Below are 13855 nucleotides of genomic sequence, written 5' to 3'. Positions count from 1 at the left end.
ATTTCCTTTTCCCTGTACTTCTGAAGTCGCGCAGTGCGCCGGGAGCAGACACGGAGAGTCCCTACAGGACCCGGTGGCTGCGCCTGAGTGCCATCAGTGCCGTCACGGAGAGACTGCCACGACGGGCTCCTTCCACGTGCTGCGAGCAGCCATGTCCAAGGTCACGCTGCTGCCCGGACAAGCGGGCAGCCGTTCTCTTGGGAAGGGAGGGGGTCATGGGCGGGGAGGCTTGCTTTGTACTCTGTACACCCATGTAGTTTTGTCTGTTTCCTTTCAAAGTAGGGACAGTATCTTCATGAGCAGTATCTTAAATCCTGTGGTGCATTTTGTCTTCCCTTCGAGCCAAATTCAGCTTTGGATCTGGTAGGGTTGCGGTGGAAAACATGAACGTCCTCCTCCCTGCTCCCCGTGCTGCCTCCCGTTTCTGTCTGCCTCGCTGGCAGCACGTGCTGCTTGCTCGTGTGCCCCGTGTTCACCGAAATGTGCCGCGCACAGAGAAACGAAAGCACGCACTCCAGTGTTCAGGCTGCACGCACTGTGCTCACACACGTGATTGCTGACGTTTGATATACGGACATCTCGCTCGCATATTTTTAAAGTTTTATTTATTTTAGTATTATTTACTTAACACACATTGCACTGTTTCCAGTGTTTACTATTGTAAATGATACTGTGATGAACAGCCTTGGACACAAACCTTTGTACAAGTCCACTTTTTCCTTAGGAGAGATCTGTAAAAGCAAAGCAGCCGTCACCATCTTGGCTTCCAGCTCCATCTGTGACTGCTGGCCCAGCACCTCTCTGAGCCAGCCACTTCCCTAGCCCGTCTGAGACGACGTCTCAGCCGTGTGTGCTCTGTGTTCCCTTGAATAACCCCAACTGCTGTGCCCCTGTCCGTCATCCAGTTAGCTTCCTTTTTCCCATCTGTTGACTTCTTGGCTCTCTAAACTGTTAGGCTTATTTTGAAATCCTTAACTTTTTGGATCATGTTTTTTAAAAATTTGTGCAACTTTGTTTTACATTCAGAATAAAAAACAAAACTAGCATAGTAAAGCCAGCACTTAGGGGACAGCATTGTGGTCCCTACAGCAGGTGCAGGCACAGCTCGTGTCAGCATCCCACACGGGAGTGCTGGTCTGAGTCCTGGCTGCTCTGCTTCCAATCCAGCTTCCTGCTGCTGCACCCGGGAAGGAGAAGATGGCCCAAATACCTGTGTCCCTGCCATTCATGTGGAAGACCAGGATGGAGTCCTGGCTCCTGGATTCAGCCTGGCACAACCCTGGCTGTGGAGTGAACTAGTGGATGCAAGATCTCCCTTTGTGTCACTCTTTCATATAAGTAAATAATCTTAAAAAAAAAAAAAAAGGCTAACAATCATGCAGCACTTACTCTGTGAGGCACTGGCTAAGGTCTTCACCCTGAGGCCAGGCGTTTAACCTAACGACTGAGATGCAGGTTGGCTGTGCCCCACCTGACACTATCTGGGGTTGACACCCAGGTCTGACTCCCGAGTCCAGCCATGACAGTTCAGGGGTCTGAGTTCCTGCCATCCACGGGGGAGATCTCCGCTGCGTCTGGCTTCGGCTTGGCTCAGCCCCAGGCTCCGTGGGAATTTAGGGAAGGAACCAGCAGACGGGAGCTCTGTGCCTACTGTGTTCAAGTAATTGAAAGAAAAAAAGAAAAAAAGAAAAAAGCGAAAGCAACGTGAAGGGCAGCTACTCCCACACAAACACTCGGCGGGACGTCCTTGGCCCTTGTTGCACCAGAACCTGCAGCCCCCTCCTCCAGCCACGTGTGAGGACTGGTGCTTTTGGAACTTCTTCCTTTTCTTCATCTTCCTAACACAGTGAAAATACACCCAAAGGAAAAGCAGCCCGTTTCTGTATTCCGGGTGCGGGTCTCTGTTTTCTTAGCATATGTAAGAACAGACAAGCGGCTCAATCTCTCAGAGAAGCGGCTCAATCTCTCAGAGAAGCTGGGCTCTGACCCTTCACACACACACACACACACACCCGCTTTCTGAGGTTGCATTCCTGCTCGGGTCTTCCCTGAGTCTTTTACAAGCAAGGCTGCAAAACATGACGACCACTGTGGGTCATTCCCACGTCCACATTCTGGGCCCTGATCTTGGTAGCACCAGCAGACACACACCCTGTTAGAAGGGAGGACCTAGTGATCCTGGTAGCACCAGCCGACACACACTCTATTAGAAGGGAGGACCTAGTGAGCCTGCATGCAAGGACTCCCACCGTCTGCCTCCTCCACTAATCCCAACATCCCCTCCAGCAGACTCATGTACTCCCTGTTTCTCCGGCCAATCAAACCCCGCCCATCCTTGCAGGCTCACGTCCAGATCACCCACTGCACCCGGCTCTCCCAGACTGCACCAGTGCCATTTCTCCCCTGGCCTGGATGCAAACGCCAAGCAGCAAGGGAGCACACTTTTGCAACACACCTTGAACTGCTGTGTTTTAACTTATGTGCCTGGGAACTGTGAAGACATTGTAGCTGGGGACGGTGTCCTCGACTTTGGCCTTCCACAGTGCATAGCACAGAGTGACACAGACAACAGACACTCACAGGCTGTATGATTAAAACCCACCGCCTGCAGTTCCGGCATCCCGTATGAACGCCGGTGGGTGTTCCGGCTGCTCCACTTCTGATCCAGCCCTCTGCTATGGCCTGGGAAAGCAGGAGAAGATGGCCCAAGTCCTTGGGCCCCTGCACCCGCATGGGAGACCCTGAGGAAGCTCCTGGCTCCTGGCTTCAGATCAGCCCAGCCCTGGCTGTTGTGGTCACTGTGAGTGACCCAGTGGATGGAAGACCTCCCTTTCTCTCTCTCTCTCTCTCCAACTGTCTCTCAAGTAAATAAAATAAATCTTAAAAAAAAAAAAAAAAAAAAACCAAACCCAAGTTAATAGCGCAATAACACAACAGACACAAGAGTAATATGTACATTCCTCTTTATTTAATACAACACATGACACATACAAAAAGAAAAACCACTCATGTAAAAGGCCCTGTCACCAAGGACAGACAGGAAACAGCCACACCGAATCAAACAAGGCTCTTGCTTCAAACACGGGTTTGCTAGCTACACCTGGAACATGAGCCAGGCTGTTGCAAAACAATTTAAAAATGAATAAAAATCCCTGCACTGAAGGGAGGGTTTCCATGGGACTAATCAGCTAATTCACAGATCTATATTTAGGAATGTGTGTGCTCTCTCAAGCATCCACACTACACCAGCGTTTTATGAAATGGAGCTTTTTGGTTAAAAAATTTCATCTGCTCTTTTTTTAATTTTTTTTTTTCTTTTCCTCAGGAGAGGACAACAAGAACTCTCTGAGAACCGGAGTAGGGAGGTCGGGGGCACTTAACACCAATCCCACGTAAGGGGCCTGCAGAAGCAAGACGGCAGTGGGAGAGGCTGACTGCGAAGCCACCGCTGGCAGCCAGCGCGTGACGGCCGCTGGGAACGGCAGAACGGAGGCGCTGAGGCTCAGTGCAGGGCTCAGTAGCAGCACTTTGTCCATATCCTGCTCTGGTTTGAGCCGGAAATTTAACGAGCACCAGTGTGTCTCAAAAGAGCCTTATGCAAACACACACACATACATATCCACACCCATTCACCTGTCATCACCACCCCCTTTTATTTAAATTTAATATTATCTTTTTACTAAAATAATACAAAAAAGGGAGACAGGTATATTTACAAAAATCCATGGCTGGTACAGTACATAATTTTTTAAGACATACTAAATGCTACAATCTTTCAGGTCCTGAGATTATTACAAATATCAACTCAAAGCTTGTGTTCAGGTCCAGTTTTTAAAGGAGGAAAAACAACCCCAAAACATGAAGTCATACACTACTTCAAGGCAGTGAGACGCAGTACAGTGACTCGCGCCCCCACCCACAGGACTGCCCACCCTCTAGACGCCTTGCTTCAGGACTGGCTCTGCAACGGGGGGCATCTGTCAAGTATGGGCGTGGCCAAGGAAGAGGGAGATGTGTACAGGGGAGCTGCTCAGCAGAGCGGACACTACCGCACAGACAAGCCCTGCTTTCCCTCCTGCTACCTAACGAGAGAGTCCTGCCCTTATGGAAACGCAGGCTAAGGGCTGCGGCTAAAACCCAGAGTCACCGTTTCCAGTCCGCTGCAGCAAACAGCTCGGCGGTTTCCTGACGACTCCTTCTTGCTTATAATCAGAGAGAGCGAGCTACCTGGACTGACTCTGACACATCACTCAGGGGGCCAAGTGTTCACCAGCACAGATTTATTTTCCTCTTCTTTTACGAATGCCAACAAGCAAACAGCAAGGGAAAGCTTACATTCACCACTCTCTTGTTAAAGAACAATTTAGTATCTTTGATCGCTTCCGAAGATAAAGTTTCATGGCAATCAACATAGGAGAATCCAGAGTTCGGATCTCTCTGACAGTACGTCACCCGTGGACTGGGACTCTCGGTGTACTGAGCAAAACACCCGTAACTATCGGGTGGTCTCGGAGGTGCGTGTGATTACCCACTGACCACTGACAGCCTCCTGACCACTGAGACAGTAATACCTCTGTTAACTGAGACCAACTTCTTTTTCTTCTACACCCTCTAGCCAAAATTGGGAATAATCCTTGGTAGTTTCTGCAGGTGCAGGAAGGAAACCCCAATTTCCTGACAGAGGGTACACTACCCCTGCCAAAAACAGAGATAAGCAAAAAAGGAGAGTTTATGGTCTCAAGGATAGAAAACACAAGACAGCTGAGATAATTTTGCAGGCTGTCACAGACTACAGGCTCCTGGCTGGTCTTGGCTCATGTGCTCTGAGGACAGATGGAGCTGTTAACTTCAAAAACAGAAGTATTTCCAAGTTATCTACGGTTAACAAAGGGCTTTCACTAGTACTCTGTTCTGAAATGTTTAATAAGTCAAAGTCAAAACAGAGTTACACTGTTAGCAAAATGAGGAACATAAAACTGGCCTATTGACTTGGACTTTGCAAAACAGACCTATTACAGAGGAAGCATGGAGCCACGCAAGGCCACCTATGAAGAGAAATAACAGCCCCCAGCGGCGGTCTGCATTTCTTCTGAACAACCCTGAAAAGCATCCAGAGGAAGCGACCTGCAGCTACTACACTACACTGTAACGGAGTCAAAGAAGAGAAAAACAATTCCAGACGCCAGTGAGGACCACTGGGGACCCTGTGCCCCAGTTCCACTGCTGAGATTTCAAGACACGCTCTTGACCTGTCGGGGTGACAGACTGAAAAAGTGCCCAATGTTTAAGGATTAACCCTCTCTGAAATGGAAACAGGAAAGATTGACAAGTGGAAATATCACAGTCGAAGAAAATTAAATAAAGATAAAAAATACCTACTTCCAATCAATTAGTACTTTGGGTGAGAAAACTGTAACAGCATCAAGTCGTCCCAGGCAGTCTGATGATCACCCTCCGCTCTGCCTGCACCCCCTTCGGGACAGTGACAGCCTCCCAGACCGCAGGCCATCTGCTAGAGGGAGAGGGAAAAGCCTTCCAGCCTGCTGACGACAGGAGGAGGAGCGACCAGGGGGTGAAAGGGTGAACGTAAGCACCCACACTAAAGGGAAGAAGAATGAAGGGGAACACATTCAACACAAACATCCAAAGCTATGGTAATTAGGGTCTGATCACTTGCTCAGCTTGTTCAGCCTGCACACTGTGCCATGGAATCTCAAACTCTAAACTAAACACCAGGATGATTTCATCACAGCAGCCCAAAGACATCCATGACACTAACTACAGTTTTGAACCAGTGGGACGATCGGTAGTTGTTTTTTTTTTGTTTTTTGTTTTTTTTAAATAAAAAATGCACATTTTAGGATAGATGAACACAAAAATATCTCTATTTTATTTTTCTGTTAATTTTCCCCAGAGAAAGCACATTCAACAAAATCCTTAGTCTTGTTTCTTTGGGTAGAAGTCTAAACATTTGTTATCAAAAGAATGGAAAAAAAATAACAACAACAAAGAATGGAAACAAGGGGATGTGGCAAATGAAGAATATGTTTATGTGGGTAGTGGATACTCAGAAGCTACTCACCAAGGTCTTATCTGGAAAAAGCAAGGGAAAACCAAAACGTGATTTTAAAACAACGAAACAACAAAACTGTGTCTCTAGAGATTAACTGGGCCCTAGCCCCTTCTGGGAGCTGGATCCCAGCCCAACTCGCCCGGAGCTTCCTGCTAAGCATTGAGCTGCTGACTTGATCCGCATCCCACTGCCCACATTCTCTCTCCTGACCCTGACATGTGCTACACACCCCTACACACCCCACAACAACCCCAGCTCAGCACCTGATCCTTCCTGCTGCTGCTGTTTGAAACGACCACAGGAAAACTATGCATTTTGCTACTTAGCATGCAGGAAGAAAAGCACAATCAAGTTTTCTTCACCTCCTCCTGGGAGCTGGAGAAACCAACCCCCCTGACGTCTCCAGCTCCAGCTGGGAGCCGTTCTCCAGCACTGAGGACAGTGTCCCCGGCTGTGTGTGGCGCCTGTCCCTCTGTCTCCAGCCCGCACTGAGGACAGTGTCCCCGGCTGTGTGCGGTGCCTGTCCCTTCAGTACAGCGCTGGACAGGCCCACAGCTCGGGCGGAGGACACAGCCTGAGTAACTGCTTGCTAGTGTATGAGACTCCCGTTCACTCTCCCCAAGTGGAAAGCTCACCGAGGAATGAGCTTGGGAAGATGGTGACATGCGGCAGAGAGAATGTTCACGACCCTTTATCAGCTCCAAACACCAGTCACCCATGCTTTATCTAACTTGAGCCCCACAACCTCAGCAAATGTCACAATTATTGACACTATAAAAGGCTAAAAAAAACCCAAAAAACACAAAAGAACTACTTATAATGAAGAAACTTAGTGTCATTTCTCTTGTTAACCTGAAACTAACCATTTTATCCCACCACAAATACAATATGTTTAAATAACAATATGTATCTAAATTAGAATTCCAGTGATTTCTTTTAAACTTAAAAACTGTAGGGCGCTTCCTATATTCATTACAAGGAAATCATTTTTCAGCCTCTGCAGGAAGATAATACTATTTTTAATTATATAGGACATTTTAGAAAAACTCAGAATATTTTGGAATAGTAACGTCTCTGATATCCCTGGGAGGTAGGTGAGGGTTATTCTACCCAAATGTTGATGGGTACTGAGGCACGACATGGGACTGCCGGAGTTCACTCCAGCACTGGGCACGTGTCACTGCCAGGAGCCTCTGCTCTCTCTTCAGCTAGCGTCTCCTATTCCCAAATAAAATGCTTTTATTTAAAAGGGGACACTTATTTGACGTTTTTGTCCTGGGTTTTCAGGTTTGGTTCACTTAGTCTCCCTGAACATGTCACATCTCTTTGTTTTCAATAAGAAACAAATGAATCTTAGATCCTGAAAATTCTGTTATCTTGCTCAGGGGAGAAATCTAAACCAAGTCAACTGTGATTCTTGGCAAGGAGAAGACTGAAGACCCTTCAAGAGCGCTCTAGGTGATGTGAGCATTTTCCTCAGCATCTCAAGTTACTTCCAGGTTTATCAACATCTTCACAGATACCCAGCTGTAGGATTTTTCAGAAGTTATTACCCAGAAGAAAACAGGACACATTTTTAATGTCGACAAAGCTGCTGACTGGCTGGGGTCTGTGGCTCTAAGCTCAGTCTCCCTGCCAGAGCGCACCTTAGCAAGGTGACCCGCGAGACACTCTTGCTACTCCAGTGCTTTTCCTGCACAGCTCACACCGTGCTGCAGGGCACGGGCAGTGGGCCACACCCAGGAACAGCTAAGCGTCCACTAAGGTTATCTGACTTGGAATAAACAACACATCTACGTATGTACACATACATCGTATAACCGATACATACACACACCCTCACACACATGTGCACACACACACATCTTTTTGTTAACTGCTACAAACAGATATATATTCAAAGGGGGAAGACAGCTTCTGTGGAAAGAAAATCCCCCAACCCACACATTTTAACCAGCGCAAAGCAATGGAACAAACAAGGCCAAAGGGACAAGGAACAAAGGCTGTCAGGGGAGTTCTTAGAGAGCACACAATGGTACTGCAGCTACTAGTTTATGTGGATGGATCTTACACACGTCCCTGTACACAGTAAGAAAGAAGAACAGCACAGCACGACAGGACGTTGGCAAGTCTGAGATTCTTCTTCCTGAATCCCCGGACTAATTAGTCTGTACTTTAGGATATCTGAGAACAGCTTTTAAAGAGCGGAAAAAAGAAAGAAAAAAAGGCACTTAATAAAGACAAAGGCCTGAACTGAGCATGTTTTAGAGAAGCGATATATGCATTTACCAGAGCTAAGAGACAATTCACAAAGAGTTCAACTTTTCCCCTTAAACTCTGTAAAATAAAATTGCATACCATGTTTGTGATCAGCATTATCTACTACTGCACTTTTCTCCTGCATCATTATTATAAAAATCAAAGCCCTCCCCCAGCAAAAAGCAAAGCCAAACCAAACCAAACCAAACCAAACCAAACCAAACGCACAACCCTGCATGCTCAGCAGAGAGTGAGAGTGCCCGTCTGGGAGCGTCAGGCCAGCAGAAGCCACGGAGCTGAGACACAATGACCGTTCTCAACTCCGCCTGCTCACTGCCCCTTCCCATGCTTCTGGTTCCAACTTCAACACCAAACCAAACCAAACCAAACCCAACAAGCAAACAAAAAGCAAACAAGACTTCAAAACTTAAATGACAGAAACAACACAGGGACCAGTGCACTTCCATGGTACACGCCTAAAATAAGGGATCCTCAGCTAGACATGGGTCAGACTGTTTGCTGAAGTCTCCTGGAAATGAAGAGCTGTCAATTAAAGTTCATTTGACAACGTAGCAGCAAACGCGATGGGAACCGGCGTTCTAGAGACGATCCCAGGGACACCGAGCTCTCGGCATGGGTGGCAGTTTGAACAACAGTAGAATTTCATTTCAGAAAACGTCTTGTGAGCCAACCAGGGGTGGAAAGGGCTGTGGGACAGGGCAACCAGGGCAGAAAGACTCAAGGCGCCTGCCCTTCCCATCCCTGGGCAGTAAACAATTTAGATCTGCTTTGGGAAAAAAATATCCTGGGTTAAAAATCAGTTCCAATAAGTTGTTTTCCAACAGGTGTCAAACCCACAGTATTTAAATATGTTATGTGCCTGGTTCTTCCCCTTACCTTGGCGATGCAATAAACTGTACTCAATGTCAATTATATATATATATAATTTGGGCTTACTACATCCATCAAAGGGGTGGTGGGCACAAAAGAATGTGCTAGCACGATCCTCTGATTTCCTCAGCACCACCAGGATCTGTGACTACGAGTTAATCTCATGTCTTTTCCAAAACCTCTTCCTTCAGGCTCTTAAAGTCATGATTTCTTTTACCCTCTGATCTCAGAAGCACATGAAAAACAATTATAACTGACTTATGGCAATTATTGCTTGCATTTATTTAGGAGGCTCTGAATGAGCTTGACACTTTGCTCCCAAACAGTCTCCAACAAGGCCCAGCACTGCTACCTCTGAGGCCAATGCTGTGGCCATTATTGCTTGTGAACACTGAGGATTAACTGTACACACAGGAACAGCTTATATGTCATGAAGGCAACTGAAAACAGAAGACAGTCGGAAACAAACAGCTTAATTTTCCTGAATCAAGAGTCCCGCTGAGAGGGATATAACTAAGTGTGCTGATAATTCTTGCATTTGGATGTTGCTAATGCTCTTTAGAAATACACATTGATCTATAGATATCCTTTCCAATTATTCACCATTTTAAAAAATAACAATTTGATTTTAAGTGCAAAAATACAGTATGAGTCACAAGTCTCTGTGCTAAAAAATAACCAATTTATGTTTTTAGTAATAAAAACCGTAAAGATAGGTGACCATAAAGGATGGACACCATTTTCAATGTTATGATCTAGAAAGAAATAGGCTTGTATTTACATGTAGAAACTCTGATCATATTCTATCTATAGACAGGAGGGTCTGCCCGCTTTATACAACACAAAAGGATGTCTTGACTGAAGTGGATGCAAGATGGTCCGTGAACATCAGGGGAGGCTGCTCAAGCGCAACCCGACAGCAGTCTTCAAGGGATCAAGACTGAAGAAAACTAAGGGTGCTCCCCATAGGACGTCCTCAGCTCCAGGGCCTTTGGTTTTCTGTCCTGGTTAGTTCGCACAAAGTGATGGGGGAGAAGAACGGATAAGCCCATTCTTCTTCTAGTGATGACAGTCATCAGGGGTCTTCCTATGGCATGATCCAGAACTGAGGGGTCCCGGGGTCACCACTGTGGCACAGTGGGTTGAGCTCGCAGCTCAACAGCTGCCAGTTTGAGTCCCGGCTGCTCCACTTCCAATCCAGCTCCCTGCTAATGCATCTGGGAAAGCAGCGGAGGAGGGCCCAAGTCCTTGAGCCTCTGCACCCACAGGAGAGGCTGGGAAGAAGCTCTTGGCTTCTGTCTGGCCCCGCTCTGACCATCGTGGCCATTTGGGGAGTCAATCAGCAGATGGAAGATCTCTGTAACTCTGCCTTTCAAATAAATAAATCTTTTAAAAAAGTGATGGGTTTAAGAAACTAAAGTGATTATTCCTTGATTTTAATACTACCAATGTGTCTATATTAGTGTGTGCACACACACCTTCATATACACAGGTGAGTGTGTGTGCAGTTAGACGGGAAGAGATGGAAACCAAGGTTACTTTTCGGAAGGAAAGCGCCCGTCACTTCCCAGGCAGTATTTGCAAAGAGGAAAGCAAGAAGCCTACTGAATCACAATAAACCAAGAACTGAGTACACTTCCAGAGTTAAAACCTAATCAGAAACACTGAATTCAAGCCAAGCCTCAATACACCCAGCACTGTCCTGTAATTCTGCTGGGGTTTATCCCGCACCCTGGCCTGTGGTGCTGGGACACTGAGTCCTTAGTCAGGAAATAATCCTTCCCCCAACTGCAACAAATTCCTGGAACTGAAGTTTTCACTTATTTATTAGCCCTTTTTTTTTGGGCTATGAAGAAAGCCAAATGTGACTTGGAAGTCAAAATACAGGCATAAAGATCTGGACAGATCTGAAGCTACTTATCCACAGTCCTATAGGCTGAGACTTTTATTTATTAAAGGGAAAAGGGCCTGGGTAATACTCTCTGTCTGAATAAGCTGAACAGTGAAGGGCAGGTGTGGGGAATACCCAGCCCATGGGCCGTATAAGGCCCGCAAAAATCATTCGGCCTGGCCCTGCCAAGGTACAACAGGCAGAGTCGAAACTGAGTCCATTTATAGCTGGCTAACTTTTAAGTTGATAATTCTGAATGCTCAATGAATGATATAAATATCCACGTGGCCCTTGGCAGAAAAAGTTCCCCTTTGCTGGTGTAGGGTAATGTATAATGAAAAACGCTAGAATGCTTGCTATTACCAGTCTAAGGCTGTTTTTTGAGTTAGTCTATCATTATAAATGGACAAGATTACATCATTTAGAGCTTACACCATTCTTGTGTATAGTTAGAAAATATTCATTAGTTTGAAAGAGACACTAGAATGATGATGAGGGGGAAAATCATATAAAGTGTATCTAAAGAGAACTCTTTTTCCCTTAGCATCCTTGTTGTCTTTGCTCTTTGCATAAGGAGGCTATAACTAAGGTAGCACATCTGCAGGTTTACTTGTGTACCAATATTCTGAGTAAATACTAATAAAGCTTTAAGATCCTGAATGCTACAAACAATTTCACTGCGATGGATACAGGGAGTAAAAATACATTATGATTGTTATAATATAACCCCTTGTATACATAATGATACTAACATAATTCATTCCTCCCTTTAAAATACCATCTTAAAATTAAAAAAAAAAAAAAACCTATATATGCCATTTGAATGACCAACAAAGCAGCATACAAGTATGTATTACATACTTTTAGCTGTTTCTATCAATAGTTAATAACTGCCTGAAGTTCCACTAGCTAAAAAAAAAAAAAAAAAGTCATGGAGTGAGGTGAATTTGGGGGAAATTTACAGTTCATGTTGGTAACCTTGCAAGGGCTATAAGTAAAAAAGCATTAGCCCTATACCAAAAATTCCCATTTCTCAAGAGAAAAATGTGAGCAGTCACATGTTAGCATCCAAAATGGAAATAATAATTAACCAGTCAATACCAGATGTACAAATCACCTGAAGGGAAGAGTGAAGTACCTGCTTTTAGACGAAGATGAAGCTGACCCTTTCACAAAAAGGGGACACCTAGGTTTCTTCTGTTAAGAGAACAGCTCAATGTCCTGACTTTTTAAAGATCGCTGTGCTGAAATAACATTCCAGAAGCACCTTTAGCACATGACGCACGCAGGGAGCGGCCACACACTGGAGAAGACTCCAGTCGGCTCAGGACTTCTGAGGGCACACTATTGCTCATCTACTGTCTGTTTCACACATAGGGCCAATGATTCTTCTTTTTTTGGTGGCAAATCTGCTACATAATCCACTTAAGCCGACATGATCATTACGCCTGATGAACTGGCCTAATTCCAGATATATTGCCTTTAATGATGCAGTTATGTCTGATTGATTATTCAGAGCCAACCCCCAAGATGGATGGAGTTTACCCAAATCCTCTCAACCTCCTTCTTCCTCCCCCCAGGGGAAAATCAAATTTGTACTTCTGTGGGTTTGACAACTGAGCCTCTTTCAAGTCAGTAATATGGTAACTGTCTGTCTTTACAAGAGACGGAAGGTCACTAACTTCGCACAAAAGCATTTCTTCCTCCTGCACCTGGCTTTGCTCAAGTAATGTTTTCTTTTCTTTTTCTTCCTCACCACAGTGCTTGGGACGAGAGTGTAAACATCGACAGAAAACAGCAGCCCTATGACCACAAAAGCACTTTCCCATCAGGTAGATTCCATCAGCCAACTACATGTTTCGTCTCCTTTGCTTGCTGGGAAGTCACTGAGATTTCCGTGGTAATTTAGTGTCCCCTTTACTTTGGCCTCCATCTGAGAAAAAGAGATGTTAAATTGATATGGATAGGCATGTCATAAAAATAGGCAAAAACAAAGCAAAAAGAGCAATTAACTGTCAGTTCGTACGTGGATGGCATCTCTGAGATAACCTTGGACGTCACGCAGGCTGTTCAGCATTACAGAGATTGACGACACATAAAGGATATATATTTTTTAAAAGTCAACACCCACGATCCTCTTATCTCAATGACTGTGGTCGAGCTGGCTTTCTATGTCCTATACAGACTGTGTTTCAATAAATGCTTAACATTTACCTCACTGCCAAGTGCATCAACGCTGGGAGGATTACTAAAGAACTAGAAGACAGTTCCTACCTTCAAGGGACCAACCACTTTTAATGCAGTGCAAGACAAGGTCAATCTCACCTTGCTGTAAATGTAATTAAATCACTTGCCATGACACGCACTTGATAATTAGCCCCAATTATTTATGTAAATGAATACAACACACTGGCAGTGAAAAGACCAGTATTCCAGTCCTAACCTAGCTACGAGCGGCAACTGGGAACAATGGCTTCTGTCTTTACATACTGCTGTTCCGCTGTCTGCCAGGAAAACACCGATTACTCCATAGGAGCTTCAGCTGAGTCACAGAGACTGCAAGAGGACAGAAAGGGCAACTACTAGGCAAGCGCAGGGTTCAAGGAGCTGGAGAGCGAGCAGAACGTGGACAAAGTCTCTAACAGGCCGGTGCCTTGGAAGAAAACCAAGTCCCAGAGACAGCCCAGGCGTGAGAGGACGAGGAAAGCAGCCTTCACTTTGCAGGAAGCAGCATGATGGCA

At 45.6% G+C, this 13855-nt stretch overlaps 1 protein-coding gene across 1 annotated transcript in view; it reads right to left on the bottom strand.

Annotated features, from left to right (window-relative positions):
• Positions 1–2937: 2937 nt before the first annotated feature.
• Positions 2938–13855, bottom strand: part of UBN2 (ubinuclein 2) — an 85775-nt gene continuing 74857 nt past the window's right edge. Inside the window, exon 19 of the mRNA XM_062191349.1 lies at positions 2938–13047. Coding sequence (XP_062047333.1) covers positions 12998–13047 — 50 coding nt within the window. The 3' untranslated portion in view covers positions 2938–12997. The remainder of the gene's footprint in view (positions 13048–13855) is intronic.

Source organism: Lepus europaeus, chromosome 1 (genome assembly GCF_033115175.1).
Source record: "Lepus europaeus isolate LE1 chromosome 1, mLepTim1.pri, whole genome shotgun sequence".
NCBI lineage: Eukaryota > Metazoa > Chordata > Mammalia > Lagomorpha > Leporidae > Lepus > Lepus europaeus.
This window is presented reverse-complemented; position numbering and strand designations above follow the sequence as displayed.